Below are 19,574 nucleotides of genomic sequence, written 5' to 3' on the forward strand. Positions count from 1 at the left end.
GCCTAAATTAAGTAGCCAGATCTAGGACCTATGCTTGGTTTCAGGTTTCTTGAACTCCAAATCAATGCTCATTCAGAAAATCCTCATTTGATGGCATCTCTGACAGTGAGAGCCAAGCAATTCATAACAATAAAAACAATAATAACAATAAATTCAGTAAGAAATTTGGTTTAAAGGAGGGGAGGAGAAGACAGAGTAGAACCCAAAGAAGGAAATAATAGGGGATTTCCTTAATTTGGGGGAGAAATTGAACATGGCACCACACCCAAAGGTCACTTTCTCTAGGCTGGTTATGCTTTTTATACAAGGGTATAACAAATGTTATTGGGAGCCTTATATATGCCAGACTTCAAGCTAGTACTGCGGATAAGGTGATGTAAGAGACAGGTAACCATCCTCACCTTACAGAACTTCTAAATCACAAGGAGTAAGTAGACTGAAGTAGTTGAACAAAGTACAGCAGGTGTTTGGGAGAGTCCGTTGAGGGCTGACAGTGATGGTACGGGACAGGTGGTCTGGAAAGACCTCTGAGGAAGCACAGAAGTACGGATTGTTGGAGGCAGATGAAAGAGCCAACAGGGAAACTCAGAAATGAGCATTTGAAGTACAGAACACTTATGAGTGTTATGCACAGAGCAGAATGACATCATGAGACTTCTGAGGTGGGAGAGGTTTAAAATGATGAAATTTGTCATAATATCTATGGAAAGCAATTGAAAGGTTTTACACAGGACAATGACCACGTCATTTTTATTATTTAATTCAGAATGGGAACTGGGTTACTGGGGAGACCAGGCAAGTGGCTAATGCAGGGGACAAGACGGGAAATGCCAGTGGCTTGGAGGAAGGCAGTGCAGTGAAGATGGAGAGAGGTAGATTCAAGGGATGTGTGAAAGGTAGATTTCCCAGGCAGGGTGATAGACCAAATGGGGACAGAGAAAGACAATTCAAGAGATAGCACCTGGGTTTCAGATATTTTATAGGTTTTTTTGCTTCCTACATAATTTGCAAACATCTTCATGCCCTCAACTTCCTTTCACAATGTCCCCAGTCAGCAGAGGAGGGAGATCACCCAACAGAAGGCTTTGAAGGACAGGTGACCATGGGAACATAAAGGCATTTGAGACTTTTTAGATAATAACTACATCAACTTCTTTTTTTTTTTTTTTCTCCCTGGAAATAAAAATAGGAGAGCTCACTGTGAAAGAACCCAAGTTTCTTGATTTTGAAGTCAGAAAAGAAATACGACTCATTGTTTTAGCTGAAAGTAGTGGGCAGAGAGCCTACAGCAAAGTAGCCGTCTTGATACAAGATGTGAATGATAATTCACCGCGCTTTGGGCAAAGTGTTTACCAAGTATCAGTGTCTGAAGGCCAGTTCTACAATGTTCACATCATACAGGTAACAGAAGTATGTTTTGTGCACGCGTGTATGTGGACAATCATGAATCAATGTACATCGAAATATTTCAGGCCTTATTTTTGAGCACATAAATTGAAGTTTAAATGTTTGCAAGAAATGTCCAATGTTTAATGGCCGAATGAAATATTAGGTTAAAGGAAGTTTGGAGTTTCTGAGTTTACTCTTCTTCCTGTATTTATTTAGTTTTCAATTTGTGCCTACCTACTTTCTCTGGGGACTTGCACATGAGCAGGAAATCAATCCATAGGGGCACAAAAATCAACTCATCTTATAAATGCATACAATTTAATGGGGAAATCAGAAATGTAAGTATGTAATTTAAATGCACATAATTAATGTTACAATACAAGTGTGCATTTAATGTCTTGAGAGAAAAGAGGAGACACAAACTCTTCCTGGTGAAAAGCATAGGGCTTCACAGAAGAAGGATATCCGTACTAGGTTTTAAGGCACATTTAGGCGTTTGCTGAGAGGATCTGCTGCCAGACAAGCCTGAACTGAGGCACACATGCATGGACGCACTGCCCCTGTCTGAGACGTGCAGATGTCTCGTATGAAAGGAACAGATGCACTGTTTTCGGGCCTGGCCTGCAGGTCCTGGGACAGAATCTGTTCACCAGGCTGAATCCCTCTGTCTGTGGTAGTCTCTCCACCTGCTCAGGAGTAGTGCTGCTCCTTTTTCCCTTTCCTCTCACCATTAAATTGATGCTTTGTACTCACACGGTTGATGGGCTTAAAGTATAAAAGTACGTTTAAAGAATTTAAATTCAATGGTCAACTTGTTCATTAACAAAATCTTGCATTCACTAACAATTTTATGACCAAAATATAAAGCAGACTAAATAATATGTCTCCCTGGAGACCCATGGAAAACTTTGGCCCTTGCTACTACTTTGATAACTTGTCATATAAATGATCAGGGGGTAAATTGGTTAGTATTAAATCAAGTTTGTTTTATCTATTTAAATATCCTTTTAGAAAGAGACTCTCAATATAATATAAAAAATTCAAGTATGACAGTACTGTAAGCAGTGAATAAGAAAGCAAATGACAGATTACCATTCACTATGTGGAGGTTTCCTCTATCATTTCTTTCCTTTTCTGGTGCTAGACTGAATCCACATATGGTACTGGAAGCTTTCTATTCAAGCAAATTAGATTTTTTTTTAAATTATGTTTTCCTCTTGCCTAAAATTGTAGCTCAAAACATGTGCGGCTCCTACTGAAAGTTACTTGGAAATCCTTTGAATGAGTACACAGACCTGTTTCCTAACCCATTATCCACTTTATTGTAAAGTGAAATGTAAGCTTCAGCAGTTTGTCGGTATTGCTTTGATCATCATTTTTTAAAATGTATTTGACAATCTGTGATTCTTTTGTAATGCATTTCTCTGAAAAACAGACCTAACTCACTTTGCAGATTAAATCCTTATCTCATGCAAGAGTTGCTTCCTCACAGGTTTTTGCTGCTGACCTGGACAGTGGGTTGAATGGCCTCATTGAGTATTCCATTCTTTCTGGCAACCAAGGACAAGTGTTCCAGGTTGATGCGCTGAGCGGTGTGATAACAGCAAACGGGATTCTGGATTACGAGTTCACCAGCTCCTACAGGTTCGTCTCAGATTCCGCTCCTTTCGATCGGTGATCTGCTTTGTTTCTGACAACATTATTGTTGCTCTGTAGCATTGACATTTGACAGCTTGACTTCCTTTAATGTAAACTTAGTTGTAAAATGTGTTTTCCCTTTGATCCAACTTCTGATCACCTTTTGGATATATTGAGTCTTAGATATTATCTGAAGTTTTGGTAAGGTGATTAGACTAGAACTTTAAGGTTCCTTCTAGTTCTAAGATTTCATGAATTTATGATGCTATGAAGAACTAAATGAGAGACTTAAAAAAAATCAGTATTTGTAAAATGTCTACTGAACCATTGAGCATTCCGGAAATGTTTGTTATTATTGTTTTCAAAACAGTGAAGACTGAATGACATTGCTCCTTTGAATTCTTTGTTCTCCTTTTGCGTACGAAATTATAATCCTGTCATCAGGACCTTTGTTGCCGTGCTGTGTTCTAATAGAAATGATTTCATTGAAAGCACCCATGCAACATTAAATATTTCTTTTGTCTAGAGTCCAAAATATGCCAGCTTTATACAGGACTCCATAAAAGGGAGAATAATAGCACTATAAGTGTCCTAGGTATTTCAAATGTCAATGCTACAAAAGTCTAGCCGTACATACAGAGATGTTTATGGAAACTCAGTCTATAAAAGAAAAAGACCAGGGAGCTTAACATGGCTGTGAATGAAGTCTGCTTTAAGAATGATGGCCAAGTCTTCTGTGGAATACAATGAAACTGATTTTCAAAGAGAAAGGGATATATCTGTAGGTGCTAATGAGGATAGAGCGCTAGGCTATGTGACTACACAGACAAAATAGCAAGGTGCACCATAGTGTTCATACATCAAGGCTATTTGAGCAAAAACACACCCACATAATCAGATGACTTCAGGAAGAAAACAGAAGAAACTGTTAACTTTGTTTGACTCTGGAGATGTGGTCATGTGAGAAGCCTGGGGGTCAAAGAGATGCTTGGCTTTCTTCTTTCTTATTTTAAAATGCCTCATGTTTTTGTCGTATTTCTGTATGTTCTCCCAAAAGGTCTTGCACATCCTGTATTTCCTTTAATCCTCCTAATCACCTCCCATGGAGGCCAAGTTGGGCGTTTTCTCATTCACTAAAAAGTCAACAGACACACAGTGTCTACTCAGGGTCTCAGACCTGTTTAATGTTCATTTATGGATTTGCAGCCAGGTACTCGCATTCTGAGTCACATTGTTTCTACTGTACACGCTACAGAGCTGGCTTCTGTTTGGAGCGGCGGGGGAGGCCTACAGAAGAGCTAAGTGTCAGCATCCTCCTGGGCTCGGCTACATTCAGGTTTTATGAGGAGAGCGCAGGACATCCCTGTGGCTGAGCAGTGAGGGCTGATGAAAATGGGTCTGTTACTAGGAGGACTGGATTAATTAACCTCTGAAAAACCTCCCAATTCTACAAGTTTATTTCTTTTTAATATACTTCAAAATATTACTTCAAACATATTTTTAAAAGCTTAAGATTACCCTATATTAACTAGTAGGACTTTTTGATAATATTTTGTCATCAATTTTTATCATGCTTCTTGTACAAATATATTAAAACTAATTGTAGCTTAAAACCTAACTAACCCTTCCACTTTGTTTCTATACTAACTTTAAGCACTAAGCTTTTTTCTCTCTCCATATGTGACTACAGGTAAATTGCAGCCTAGTTGCCACCTGAGTGTTTACAAATGCAGAGGTTATTGAAGGTCTGCTGTGTTCCAGGAACTAAGCATTTCCTGATCGTAGACTTTCTGTTACAGTGGCCCCCTTAGTCAATGGAGCCTAATTAGCATTAAATCTAACTCCTTCCAGTTTTTCCTACATGCGTCATAGTTTCAATGTTCCCAACATTTAACTCAGTTCCAGTATTTAAAATTATCCCTCCCCAATTCCCCATAAAGAATTTAGCTCAAGGCTGGGAGAACAGGGAGACGTTGAACTCAACATAAACAGGCACAAAGAGATACACACACACACACACACACACACACACAGAGTCTCCAGTTGAGGTCCTCCCCGTCTCCCTGTGGCTTCTCTTCCTCTTTAATATTTTAAGTGCTTTATCTAATATTTAAGGCAGTGGGAACTATAGGATGATTTCCCCCTAACCCTCTATCCTTCCATTGAATGCCTTGGAAAAGGAGTCATTTAGCTTTTAACTTTTCTTTACTTTTGAAGTATTGTTATTTCATCCAATTAAGGAAAATATTCTTAATTCTAGTCCTATGTTTTACAATATAAAATGAGGGGGGAAATGATATAGCACTTATAGTTGTATCCAATATAAATGCATTAAATAATTTTTAGCCCTCATATTAAGCCACATATAAGAAAACTCAGCAGAAAGATGATGAAAAATTATAAAACAGACCCTAAGTTCTATCTGACTGGTGTTTCTGGAATTTAAAAACTGTTTACCAAACTTGGGATAAACAGATATATGAAATAATTCTTGTTTTCAAGGAGCTCAAAAAGTCAGTGCCCTTACAATCAATCCATGGCCGGAAGCATATTAATGATCACAATAATTTATGGAGCACCTGCGTTACATGCTGAATTCCCATAATAGACTTCAGGCTTACAGAAAAGGAAATTGAAGTTCAGAGAGGTAAGGTTTGCCAAGGTTAGGTAGCTAGTAAATGATACAACTGAGATTGTTGTCCATGTGAGTGGTCATAGTAGGGCTTCCCACTGTGTCATGTGAATGACTCTTAAAAGTACACACCTGTGTGTTTACAAAACACAAAACAAAAAAATACTTTTGAAACTTAAAATAATAATAATAACATAAGCTTCAGCTTGCAGTTGTGAGATAACACATGTCTAGCCATGGGCATGCACAAATGGGATTTGAATCATTTGGAACCATTTCTGCTGCTTGACTCTTAACTGACAAGGAGACTTACCGCTATCTAAGTTGATCATTGGATAGTCCTGGGAGACTTGTTACACTTCAGAGCCAAGGTTTTTATTGTTATCAAAGTAATACATTTTTTAAAAAATCAAGCAGTATCATAGAGTCTATCAACAGATTGAGATGAAAGTCAGCCAGCATCGTATCACCCAGCCCAGCACTAAAGCCCTCCAGAGACTGACAGGGTTTTGACTGGTTTTCTCCATTATTATAAACACCAGTATGTCTTAATTTATAACTTTAAACATTATCTCTCAACTTCCTGTTATAGTAGATGTGCATTTAATATTTTGACTTTTTCATATCCAATTCTTTCTCTATATTCACTTACTGGTTTTCATTTAATTAACAATCAGTGTTCACATTATATGAATCTATAAATGTTTACTTCAGAGCCATGTCTTACTCATATCCCCTTTCTTACCCTCCCCCTGTTCCAAAGTTAATAATTTATCTTTCTTTTTTGCTCACCCAGTCTACTACATCCATGGATTTAGTTCCTTGTAAGCACTGCAGCAGCCCTGCCATGCCCAACCGTCTTTCCTCCCCACAGTGCCTCTGCTATTAAATATTCTGTCTAGTCCCCTTGGCTCCCTGGAGACCTGTTCCTGATGCCTCCTGCCCTCCTGGCCTAGCATTAACCATCTGCAGGGTGCTTTCTAAGCCTCCAGCAAAGCTGGTGGTCCCATGATTGTGCTTTACTGCTCTCCTAAGCTGAGCCCATGCTACAGATCACGTGTCTTTTTCTTAGTTTTCTCTTCCAGTAGCTTTGGAGGAAAAAATGCCAGGGAAGTAAATTCTCTAAGTTCTTAAACATCTAAAAACGCCTTTATTCTATAAATTCTATAAATCTCATGTGATTTGTACAATGGATAGTACAGAAATCAATTTTTTTTCTTAGAATTGTGAAGGTATTGTTCTGTTATCTTTTAAAACCCAGTGTTGCCTTTGAGAAGCTGGGTGCTGTTCTAATTATGTGTTTTGTAAATGATTTGGTTATTTCCTTCTCTATGGAAGTTCTCAGGTTATTTTCTTTATCCCTAATGTTTAGAAACTTCATGATTATATACTGTGATATGGGTATTTCATTCTGCTGAGTATTTGGTATGCACTTTTAAGAAAGAGAAATCTTTCTATTTTCTTATATTATTTCATTGATAATTACGTCTTCTGGTTTTTGTTGTTGTTGTTGTTTTATGTTTTGTTTTGTTTTGTTTTCTTACTTTGCACTCTTTCTTTTTCCTGGACCTTATTAAGTCAATTGTTGGACTGCCTAGGTCCAACATCCTTTGTCAATAAATTTTATTTCCTACTTTCATTTCTTGTTCTGTGTGTTGGTTTATTTTTGTTTCATTTTTCAGGGTGAGTGCCTTGATTTTAACCTTCTCAACTTTCTTTTTTTGCTCCAGTTAAAAAACATTTTCAGATATTGTTTATATTTTTATTTCCAAAAGCTCTTCCTTGAATTTGAGCTTTTCCGTAGCATCTCTTTCTTGATTTATGCATGCATCATCTTCTGCTAGCTCTCCAAGGACATTAATTAGAATTGTTTTTACATTTTCTTTTGTTCTTTCAAGATATGTGTTTCCTTTGGGTTCATTTCTTCTTTTCATCTATTTTGTGCTTTTCTTTTCATGTTGGACGCTTTCTCTAAGTAGCTGGTGATCCTTGGTTCTGAGAGAGGCAATACTGAAGTCACGGGAACCCCTGAGTGGGCCACCAGAGTTTATTGACCAACACACTTTACTCTCAAGTGAAGCAGAGAGGGAGTAGACTACTTTCCAGGATGACATACAAATGACAATATATAGAGAGTTTTTTTCCCTTTAGAAGGGGATTTCATTTCTCCTGGGATAGTCCCTCAATATTACTTGTTCTGAGCTTGATCATCAGGAATTCTTTTGCCTGGGAGTGAAGAGCAATGGGCAAGGGGGACTTGATTGTTCTGTATTTTGAGTTTAAAATAATCTTCAAGCTATTTTTAACTCAGTATCTCACCTCACTGTTTGCTATGCCTTGAGCTTCTTTTTGGTTACATGGGGGCAAGTCTGTTTCTCACTTGTCCTAATCTCTCTCCAAATGCATTTTAATCTGTGCTTTCCTCTGACCCACTCATGAGTGACCACTTCTTAACCTGCTTGCATTTTTCATAAATTTGTTGAAACTTCTCACCCTTTCCACCTGCTATCTTCTCCCATTTCTTTTTAGCTTTATGGATATCTATCTTATTTTAAATTCTTTTGCTGTAATTATAGTAGAATCTCAGGAAGAACAGGAGATAAAATTGTGTAAATGTAACCAGAAGTCATAGCTCTTACTTTCATAGGTGTTTCTGTAGGGGCTGATATCTTTGTTGTTTTATTTTATTTTATTTTTTAGAATTTCAGAAGGAACACTTCATTGACAGTAGACATTTAAGATACTGTTAGGATACTGAGAGAGAGTTTTGAAAAGTCCTCTACCAACATTTTTAGTGTTAGTTAATCAGCAAAGATCCTACCTGGTCAAAGCTTCATTTAAACTTAAACATGGTAAAAGAAGCTTTCCCCAGGTAAGATAACAGAAAAATGCTCTGAACTATAATGGGCCTGTTCTAAATCTGGCAAGTCTCACTTACAGCCTCTGCTGATAACATTCATCAGGGTAGCAGTTCTGAAACATGGAGCCCGTGGACTGGCCACAGCCGATAGTGGCACAAAGACTGCCAAAGAGCCATTAAAGAAACTTAAGGTCTTGCCGAGGCTGTGTGTAGAATCTCAGTGGATCTGCCTTTATAATTTTTCATTTCTTAATCTATTGAGAAACCTTTACTTGTCCTTTTATTTTGAAATGGAATCATATTTTTTTTCTCCATATGAAAGAGACCCACTTTTTTTTAACCTGACATAAGCATTACATAGAACCCCTGAAGTTGTAATGTTGTGAAAATAAGGGTGGTTATGGCTATAGTGGAAGAATAAGACATAACTTTGATGTCTTGGCCGAGACTTTAGTATGACATTGGGGAAGGGCAGGCAGCAGGGGAAGAGAACATTATGAGTGTATTATTTTTAGTAAAGTATTTCCATATGTACCTGACTTATGTTCATACTAACAAAACAAACTTCCCACATGGAATTAGTCCTGGGCTCCAGAAGTGTGAAACTCAAGTTGTTATTATACTGATGTCCCAACATTGATACTGTTGAAGGCAGCCTGTGTACTCCATGAATGCTAAATAAAGAGTAACCATTTGCTATTAAGCGGAACTTAAACCAAGAAAGAGTTGATGCTTGTTCTACATCATTTTTTAACGTAAGGTTGGAAAGAAAGAAGACTTAACAGGTAAGCTAACAGTGAAAAACAAAGAGTGTGTCAACTTCTGACTCAGTTTCTTAAACAGTAGTATCAAGATCTGGCTAAAACTAATACCACCTCTGAAATAAAGATCATCTTCTGATTGACAACTGACTTTATCACTCAGCTACCCTCCTAGGCCTCACAGTGTTTAGGGGAGAGTGAAAAATAAGCTGATGATTATGCATGAAAGAGTGACATATACACAGTAAGAGAGGCAAGTTGAAAGAGGATCCTGTGTATAGTAGAGCAAAAGTTTTCCAGTCAACCAAGAGCTGAACTTGAATCCTGACTCCATGATATACTACATTCATAATCTTGAACAAATCTTGAGAAACAAGTACTCAACATATATTAAAGAAAAATAGATAAGGTAGCCCACCAGCCCTCTAAGAGCTCGTGGAAGAGGCCAACAAATAAATCATTAAGAAAAAATCTGACAAATTGTTGTGGCAGAAGGATATACAGGGTGCTATGGGACAGAGAAGGGTCATCCAAATCAAATGAAAGGTCAATGAAAGTTTACTGAAGGCATGAGCTTTGAAAGACCAAGAGGGTGTAAGGACTGGGATCCAGGCAGGAGACAGATCATAGGAGGTCACGTGTACATGTTCAAGCCTTGGACTACCTTTTGTAGTCAGGGAGAGCCAAGGAAAGATTTTAAATAGGGAGTCAGGTTTTCAAATCAGGAGTTTAGATAGAACAATTGAGTTGTAACATGGGGGTTGAATAGGAGCAGATAGGACTTGCAGAAAGGAGATTGGTGAGTAAACAAGTACTCCAAATGAGAAAGGTTATAATGACTATATGCCATTCCAGATAAAGATGATGAGGCTACAGAACCAACATGTCCTGGTTTGCCTGGGACTGTTCTAGTTTTAACTAGACATGAAAGTCTCATGTCCCAGCCAACCCTTTAGACCTTGGTAAAGCAGGATGGTTGATCAGCCTTCCTGAAGCTCTGAAGTTAGAAATGAATGAGATCACTGATTTAAGTGATACTCGGGAGGTAAAGTCTATGAGACTCATAGATAGATGGGTGTTGCAAGGGTTGTGACAGGACAGGAGAAGTTGAAAACACTAATGAGGTCTCTACCTTGGTTACTGAGGAGCTAGTTGTACCATCATCCAAGAGAGACTGAATCACTGCATGTGAATTCTTTCAGACTATGGACTTTTGTGTCTACTTTATAGTCCTAACCAATCGTGTATTTTTTGTATGTGTATTAATCATGGAAATTTCCTCTCTTAATTCTACAATTTTGATTGTTTTGCAATATGGATCTGAAAAAATATATCAATCTATAGCAATCTTTTAGTGGCTCTATATTTTGTTAATACAGGAAAATAAAAATATATAGCAATACCCAGGCTATGTGTGGCAGAATAGAGATAATCTATTTATCCAAAGAACAGATCATGTTGTTTCCATCTTTCAGGTTGTTCTTAGTAAGAAAGGACTGAATCTGATGGTCAATCCCCCAGAAATGGTCATTGTTTTGGCATAAATGCCTCATGACCCCTGGTGGCTTGCTGGATTTGCTTCTCTAAACATGTCAAAAATAAGTAAATAAATTTCAGGCTACCATTCTTGTGAAATAAATTTTAAATGATGCCAATGAGAAAAAGCCAGGAGAACAAATAAATGTAGCTAGTCAGCTCATTTTTAGATTTTCAACTGGGAATTTGATATTTCTGTGGTTTTTCTTATTCTTTGGATGATGGATGACATTCCTGGATTCTTTTCCAACCCAGCTTGATTGTGCAAGCCACAGATAAAGGGATGCCCAGGCTTTCTGGCACAAGTGTGGTCGAGATACAGGTGACCGATGTAAACGACAACGCCCCAGCTTTTCTCCCCCTCGAAGCGGTGGAAATTGCAGAAAGTAAGTGTGGCAATTTGGAATCAGGCTTTTGTATTAACTTGTATTCTACCATATTTTCAGCCCGGCGCTATATTACATACGAGTACTAATTCTCAACAACACACAGCATAGGGAGTTTTCATCTCCATTTTACAGAACAGAGTATGGATGGCCAGAAGCTAACTAGTCAAATGTCAAAGAAGTTCAGGGTTAAGGTTGGGATTTGCATGCAGATCAGCAGGAGGCCAGCTCCGCATGCTCACACCACCATGTCACACGGGCTCTGTCTGTGTTTGGACATTTCATGAGCATGAAACCTAGTCTATCAAGAAGCATATTTGGTTGACTGATAATCATCCTAAAGCTTCTTTGAGAAGAAGTGATCTTGGGCTGAGAACTTTGTCAGTCTTTGCAATATACTAATAAGAAGTAATAAGGGAAGGGAACTGGAGGTTCATTATACAAAGTCATCATTTTCCTCTTGTGTAAACTAAACTTCAGTTGCTGCAGAAAAATGTCACCGCATTAGTGGTAAAGGTGGCAAATGCAAAATTGTACATGATATGCTGATTAATCTTAACTGTTTGAGCCTCTTGGGTTATACAATGACTCCATGGACTATGATCCCAAAGTTGCTTGTGGTCAATGGCTCTAGTGGTAAAACCCAACCCAACCCTTTTATAGTTAAAGTTGCAATTAATATGGTCCCTCATTTGCCTCTCTCCTTTCACCCTTAATTCCAAACTTCTAATGTGTTCCCAATATTGTATGTCCCTTTTCCAAACAAATTATAACAATCACCATTCACAGAGGGCTTTGTTCCAGAAATGTTTATGTATAGGGATATCTATACATATTCTATATATACCAAAATATTCTATCAATAAAAAAAAAGTCTTCAGTTTTGCTTGCTACCTATTTGATATATTTTCATGTGCTTAAGGTACTATTCTAAAGTACATGCATTGACATCAAAATGCAACAGTGTGCTCAGTACAAATACATCACAAGAACAAACAACATAAACCAAACCATATTGAATGGGGTAAGGTATAGTTGGCACACATCAAGAATGTTCAAGCTTGAAATATGAAAATTATGAGTTTTGTATACAGTGGAATTATTCTGAATATCTTGGTATCTTTTTTCTACCTGTACCATCTCATCCATGTGAGCTTAAAAACAAAGTCCCTTCCATGGCAATTTAAGCTAAAGAGCACATAGAGTATGTGAGACATTTAGCATATCATCCATTTTGTGATTATTTTTGGTGAATAATATTAAAGATTTATTTTCATAACTAGTACTATGTATGCTTTGTCTTTCTATAATTGATCATTTTTCTATAATGGATTAATGTCTTTCTAGCATTGATAATTTTGAGAGTCATATTTTAAGGGATAGAAACAATGTGTATGTCACTCCAAAAGAAATGATTTCACAAGATAAGTACGAAGAACTAAATATTGTATCTATTTCTAACTTCAGTGTTGAAGGGTTTTCATTTCAACCTTCCCTACTTTTCAAAATTGTATGTTTTATATTAATGTTTTGAGTAATAACCTTCTTATCACCCATCTCCCCTATGAATATATGATTTAGATACAGAAACTATATAGTACAAATAAGTGGCTTAGAATGTTTCTTGGTCCTGGAATTGTGTTGTAAACATATGATGAAAAATGTAATATAAAAACTGAATATTCCCTACCTCCTCAATTCCCTACTCAGTGGTAAATTTTCACTTTTATTGGGCTTATAAATTCTTCAAAGTTTTTGTTCGGTTTATAATGAGCTTTGTATGAGAAATCATGCCAAGAAACGGCAAATCATGTTGGACTTAAAATTTTTCTAAAAAAACGCTTGGATTGAACTATTAAAGGAAAGTATTTCAAAGGATGAATTTTAATGGAGACTGACATTGGTCATGATTATTTCAGATTCTTTGCCTGGTGTAATTGTGACTCGGATATCAGTTCATGATGTGGATCTGAATTCAGCTTTCATCTTCAGTTTCGCAAAAGAGAGTAATCCTGGAATGAAGTTTGCTATTGATCAGAACACTGGAGTAGTGGTGCTGGTGAAAACATTGGATTTTGAAGAAGCAACTGAGTATGAACTGCTTATCCAAATTTCTGATTCAGTGCACCACACAGAGGGAGCGCTCATTGTCCATGTGTTGGACGTCAACGATAATTCACCAGTATTTTCCCAAGATTCGTATCAGGTAAGTAGCTCAAAGAGATGTTGAAATACAGCCCAAGCTAGAAAGCCTACCATTATAGACAGATTAATTTAGACATACAGCAGCCACTGTTTTTACTGCTTATCTTGATGCTGAGGGTTTTACATTTAATATCATGGAGGATAGAAGTATATATGAAATTGAATGTATGCAGTTTCTTAGGTATGTATCATATGTCATCATGTGAAACAATGTCATTATTCCTTTAGTTTTTAGGGATTGGGGTCCCATTGTTCCTAACAATTGGAACTTGATTAATATTTTCAAAGTCACAGATGAAACAATAAGATAGTCTGGATTATCTGCAGTTAATCTAGGAAAGCTTTTTCTTTCCCAGGCATAGTTTTAGAATATTTTGGAATATTGATTAATATTTTGAAGAAACAAAGTATGAACAAAAGTGTAAAGTGGAAATTTTAGTTTTCAGAGCATAGTATATATTTATAGAAGTAGGAACAATGATAGCATTCAACTAAGTACTTGGAAATGGGCTCTAGGACTCTTGAATGTAATTTATGCAAGGTTTCTGTGTAAACACAGAAAGGAGACTAACCTAAGTAATGAACTTCTGTGAAGGCTTGCTAAGTTATGTAATATATATAAGTAATAATACATATTAGTGAATGTATTAACTATCCTCTACCACACAAAAATAATTTAGAGGAAAATTTTTTTAATAAAAATTGAGACAATTTTTTTTAAGACAATACTTTTTTTCTGAAATCTGGGACTACAATATAATCTTCTTAGTATGTCAGCTCTCTATATGAACATGCCTAATAAATTCAGGTTCACCATGTATTTTCCATAAGCAAAATACGTAAAATGATCTCATGTTTTGGCCCCGTCCATGAAAATATCTAGTCTTCCAGCACAAAGCCCATTTCTCCCTCTTTCTCCTCAGGTTGCAGTTCCAGAATCAGTGCCTGCCAGGTACCCTGTGCTGACGGTGGCAGCCACAGATGCAGAGAGCAACAAGTACATTTCTTACAGAATCCTTTCTTCTTCTAAGGAATTCTCAATTGATCCCATGAATGGTGAGTTATTTATAGTGGCCTTAGTGTTCATAGGTTTGAGTTACTGGGTGGAAACCTGAAATAATCCTTTCCAAATGCTCCTCCAATCACCCCCCACCCACCAAGCCACCACACCACGGTATTATAGACACCACCATCTTATTTCTCTTCGCATCAAATACTGTGGTAGCAAGGCCCAGTGTCATTTCTCTTCTCCAGCCTCTCCATGGCTGGAAAGCAAAAGGATTAATTGATTCCATGCTGGCAATGGCTCAGAAGTTCAGAGACCCCACATAGTGAACGGCTAGTCCATTGGTCCGACCAAGCACAATTCAGGTAGTTGTCCCAGGCCTTGAATGGAGCAAATAGAATTGGAAGTTGAAGGGATTAATTTAGTTCTGAGGACTTCATGTTACTAGAATTTGAAAATTTTTATGAAAATCCAGGTACAAAAAGTTCAGTAATGGCATCATGCATTTAATAAGGAACAAAACAAAAAATCAAAAAAAGGAAATTATTTGGGCATCTCTATTAAGTAAAAAACATTGTGGTGTTCTGGTTTATTCGATGCCTTCCAAAGCTCTTTGTGTTTTTATCAGAGCAAAACATTTGTGGCTGTGAAATGCATTCAGGCAAGTAATTTCTCAGAGCAGTTAGGCACTGTGCAGAGAAAGCTCAACAGTGAGTAGACATTCAAGCTACCTCTGATGAAGATGAGGAATTAGCAAAGCACTGTCACTAACGGAGCACAGTACAGAGAATGACGACCTGAGGCACAGCACAGTGCGTGATCCCCCTCTGCACCCCCAACCCCGTCGCATCATTTCACAAGTGAGGGCTGATTTTTAAATGACTCTGGGGATGGTGGATATTACCTAGACTTACTGTGATGATCATTTTGCAATATATACACATACATGGAATCATTATGTTGTATACCTGAAACTAATATACTGTTATATGCCAATTATATCTCAATTTTTAAAAATTTAACCTCAGGAGTATCTGTGAATTTAGTCACAAATTACCAGCATAAAATTACTCATGGAGTGTTGTAATGGGGACAAGGAGACAATGTCACACGTGTGGATAAGTGGATATTGTATGGAAATAAACATGCCAGGATTTTGGCTTACCTTTCCTTCTCTCACTCTTTCTTGTGCGCGCGCACACACACATGCACTTCACTCTCTTTTTACTTATTTACTTACTTTTACTTTAATATATAAATACGTTTAATATCTATAGTTGTCCTCAGAGGATGACAAGTGCTGCCCTGGCCATAGCAGATCACGCTGTGGAAGGGAGGCAGCAGTGCCTTTGCGTGAAATGTATTAGCAACAAACCGTGCAATGAGCTATCAGTTAGAACGTCGTTAACACACTAGCTGGTGTCAGGTCAGTTTTGTTTATGGTGGGACTCCAACCGAAATGTGGCATGTAAGTGACATCGTTTTGTATTCTTTCTCAGTGACCATACTTAAAACACATTTGTCTTACAAAAATGTTGTTACGTGTATAGTTACAAAAATTACATATTTCTATATTTAAAACAATACACTATATTAAATATATTTCATCAATAAGGGGAAATCCACATGCTGAATTAACCAAGAACTTTAGGAAAGACATCGCTCCATAATTAAGCAATAGTTGTAACTCTGTATTATTATATTTTCTATTTTCATTTTATTCCAATGGCGTCAACCAGTGTTTCCAGAATAAATATATGAATGCCAGAATGTCTCTATACATGTGTCTACGGGTAGTAGAAAGGGATATATGTTTTTTAAATAAGAATACATTTTATTTAAAAAAATAGAAATGGAGCAACTTACTATACAAAAAAAAATTAAGGGAAATTTATGGCAAAGTTATCTGCAAGCAGCATACATATTTAATTGAATGAATGTCGTGAGTATTATTTCTGACTGTTAAATTTACAAAAGTATAAATATAGTAATTTTAAATTTCAATTTTGAGTTAATCTTGGTTGTAATTTAAGTAACAAATATAACAAATGAGTAAACAATTTGTAATGATTTGAAAATATTTGCTAATTAAATGGATCATGAAAATGTCATTTCACAACATTGAAATGCTATGTCTTGTTTTTCAGGCACAATATTTACTAACAATCCCGTATTACTTCTGGATAAAAAATCAACGATTCAATTTCTTGTTGAAGCCAGTGATGGTGGAATTCCTGACCTGAGGGCTCTTGCCTTAGTGGAGATAGAAATACAAGATATGAACAATTATGCCCCTGAATTTGCAGTAGAATATTACAATCTTAGCTTGAGTGAAGATGCTCAAATTGGAGGCACGCTTGTCACCTTTTCAACCACTGACCATGACTGGACCCCTGAAAACACACATGTTGAATATTCCATCATCAGTGGTAATTCACAGAACAATTTCCAGATGGAAACTCGTCTCATTCATTCAGAATATGCCTATAAGCAAGTTGGATATCTGGTGTTGCTTCACAACCTGGACAGAGAAGTGTCTGCCACCCATAAGCTTGTCATTCTGGCATCTGACCATGGCTACCCTCCCCTGAGTTCCACAGCCGTTGTATCAATAGAAGTGCTTGATGTCAATGACAACCCACCTCGATTCAGCAGTCTGAGATACCATGCCCATGTCAAGGAAAGTACCCCTCTAGGGAGCCATGTCACTGTGGTCTCTGCCAGTGACCCTGATGTGGGTTTACATGCAGAAATCATCTACCACATAATCTCTGGGAATGAGAAGGGGCATTTTCACTTAGAAGAAAGAACTGGAGTTCTTTATTTGATTAAACCTTTGGACTATGAAGAAACAATAAAATTCACTTTAACTCTCCAAGCTTCAGATGAAGAAAAGAAATATTTTTCTTTTGCAGTTGTGTTTGTTGGTGTCCTAGATGATAATGACCATGAACCTCATTTCATGTTCCCAAGCGTGAACTGTATTGTTCCTGAAAATCTGCCTGTTTTATCCACCATATGTTCTGTAAATGCTTTGGATTTTGACGCAGGTCCTTATGGAGAATTGACCTATTCTATTTCATCCCCCTGTTCTCTCACTCATGGGATGCCTCGTGACCATGCTCCCTTCCTCATCGACCCTCTAACAGGGGACATTCATGCGAAACAAGCCCTTGACTATGAAAATGACAATAAATACTGCCTCACAGTTCAGGCAAAAGACAGAGGCGACTCAGTGGCCTCTTTAATAGTTTGGGTGGATATTGAAGGGATAGATGAGTTTGAACCCATTTTTACTCAAGATCAATATTTTTTCAACCTCCCAGAAAACAGTGTAAGACAGTTGATTGGCAGAGTGGAGGCATCAGATGCAGACGCTGGTATCGATGGTGTTATTCTTTACTCCTTTGAAACTCCATCTCCTTTCTTTTCAGTAAACAAAACAAATGGAAATATTTATTTGACCAGAGCCCTTCCCCTAATAAGAAGTCAAGTCAGCAAAGAAGACACCATTGAAATGAAAATAATTGCTCATAGCCCCAAACAGGACTCCAAGTTCGCCTCTTGTACTGTTTTTGTGAATGTGTCTTTTTTCTCTGAAGGAATGCACTTGGCCTTGTCAGCTAGCAGCTTCTCCATCAGCCTCACAGTCTCGTTTTTAGTGTTCCTGTTACTCGTCTTCACTCTAATTGTCCTGATTTTAAGACACAAACAAAAGGACACACTCAACAATTATGAAGACAAGAAGACGTCATCATCCTTAGATATCAGTTTGAGACTGAGCAGGGACGCCAGCCTGCTCAAGTCCTCCCAGACACCGAGCCACGGCAGTAATGAGGCGGTGCCGGCAGGCTCCATGCCGGAATGGTTGGGTTTAATAAGCGTCATGGAGAAGGATGCTGTAAATATGTACAGGCACTCAAACTCCAGTGGCCACTGTTCTGTGGAAGGAGAAAGTGCAGAAGATAAGGAGATCCAGAGGATAAATGAGCACCCTTACAGAAAGGACTCTGGCTCAGCTCTGAGTGACCGGGAGTCCAGGGTGCCAGACTCGGGAATCCCAAGGGACTCAGACCAGCTCTCCTGCTTGTCCGGGGAAACCGATGTGGTGGTCACTGGTGAAACAGCAGAAACCAGCCACACACTTGAGAAAGGAGATGGAGGAGAAGGCTGTGGCCCAGCCTATGTTCAAAATAGTGTGTTACCTCAGATATTAAAGAAGAGAGAGGTAAAAGTGGGCATCCTGGCTGACGTCAGGAAGGAGCCCATCTTTATTTCAGGTGATCCGGAAACAAGATGTGCAACTCTTTCAGCACAGAGAACCTCCGACCATGACGCGAGAAGCAGCTATCACTGGGATTATCTCCTCAGTTGGGAACCCAAGTTCCAACCACTTGCCTCCGTATTTAACGATATTGCAAAACTAAAAGATGAACACTTACATAAACCTGGAATTCCCAAAGAGAAGAAATCTTTTGTTTTTCCACCCCCTTTGATAACAGCAGTAGCTCAACCTGGAATTAAAGCAGTTCCACCAAGAATGCCAGCCATAACCCCAGGGCAGGTTCTGCAAAAATACCCACACTCCCCCCTTCTCCATCATCCCAGTTCTCTGCCAGGAGCCATGACTCCCAGTTTTTCTCCATCTCTTTCCCTATTGACGACACAGACCCCTGCCATGACTCCACTATTGTCGTATGGAGAATTGTTAGGAACACGTCTAAGTGATACATGCCATGAACTTAAAGCAGAAGATGAAGTTCAAATATAAAACGATTGTGATGTCAAGCACCTGCTCACCACTGGTCATGAATTATTCAACAGAACCTTCTTAAGCAAGCTCCTGTCCTCGAGATTGAGTTAATTTTATCTACAAGTGAGTGATACAATTTAGTCAGAGTTTTTAGAACCTCCTCATTTAAGTTTCTCAGATTTCTTTCAGCCTTAATGAGAAGTTACCCCCTCTTTTAACTTTTATGTTTTGCTCTCAGGTCTCGTTTGTATATGTTAAGTAGTATATATCCTGTCATACCTGGTTTCCTGTATGATTAGATTTCCAAAAGACACAGTGAACGTGACTGATTGCCAACATGTTTATGTGAAAATCAATGGAAATAAAGTATAGGTATACTCCACTCGGTGATATTACTGCTGATTTTGC

The 19,574-nt window shown here is 37.9% G+C and overlaps 1 protein-coding gene across 1 annotated transcript in view; it reads left to right on the top strand.

The window, feature by feature from the left end:
* DCHS2 (dachsous cadherin-related 2) overlaps window positions 1-19,184 on the top strand; it is a 178,680-nt gene extending 159,496 nt beyond the window's left edge. The window contains exons 15-20 of the mRNA XM_054595798.1: window positions 1,190-1,401; window positions 2,882-3,033; window positions 11,072-11,202; window positions 13,122-13,408; window positions 14,331-14,463; window positions 16,561-19,184. Of these exons, the coding sequence (XP_054451773.1) occupies window positions 1,190-1,401; window positions 2,882-3,033; window positions 11,072-11,202; window positions 13,122-13,408; window positions 14,331-14,463; window positions 16,561-19,184 (3,539 nt within the window). The remainder of the gene's footprint in view (window positions 1-1,189; window positions 1,402-2,881; window positions 3,034-11,071; window positions 11,203-13,121; window positions 13,409-14,330; window positions 14,464-16,560) is intronic.
* The last annotated feature ends 390 nt before the right edge of the window (window positions 19,185-19,574 follow it).

The sequence above is a fragment of the Pteronotus mesoamericanus genome, unplaced genomic scaffold (assembly GCF_021234165.1).
Source record: "Pteronotus mesoamericanus isolate MK-2021 breed Mesoamerican mustached bat unplaced genomic scaffold, CSHL_Meso_final contig_163, whole genome shotgun sequence".
NCBI lineage: Eukaryota > Metazoa > Chordata > Mammalia > Chiroptera > Mormoopidae > Pteronotus > Pteronotus mesoamericanus.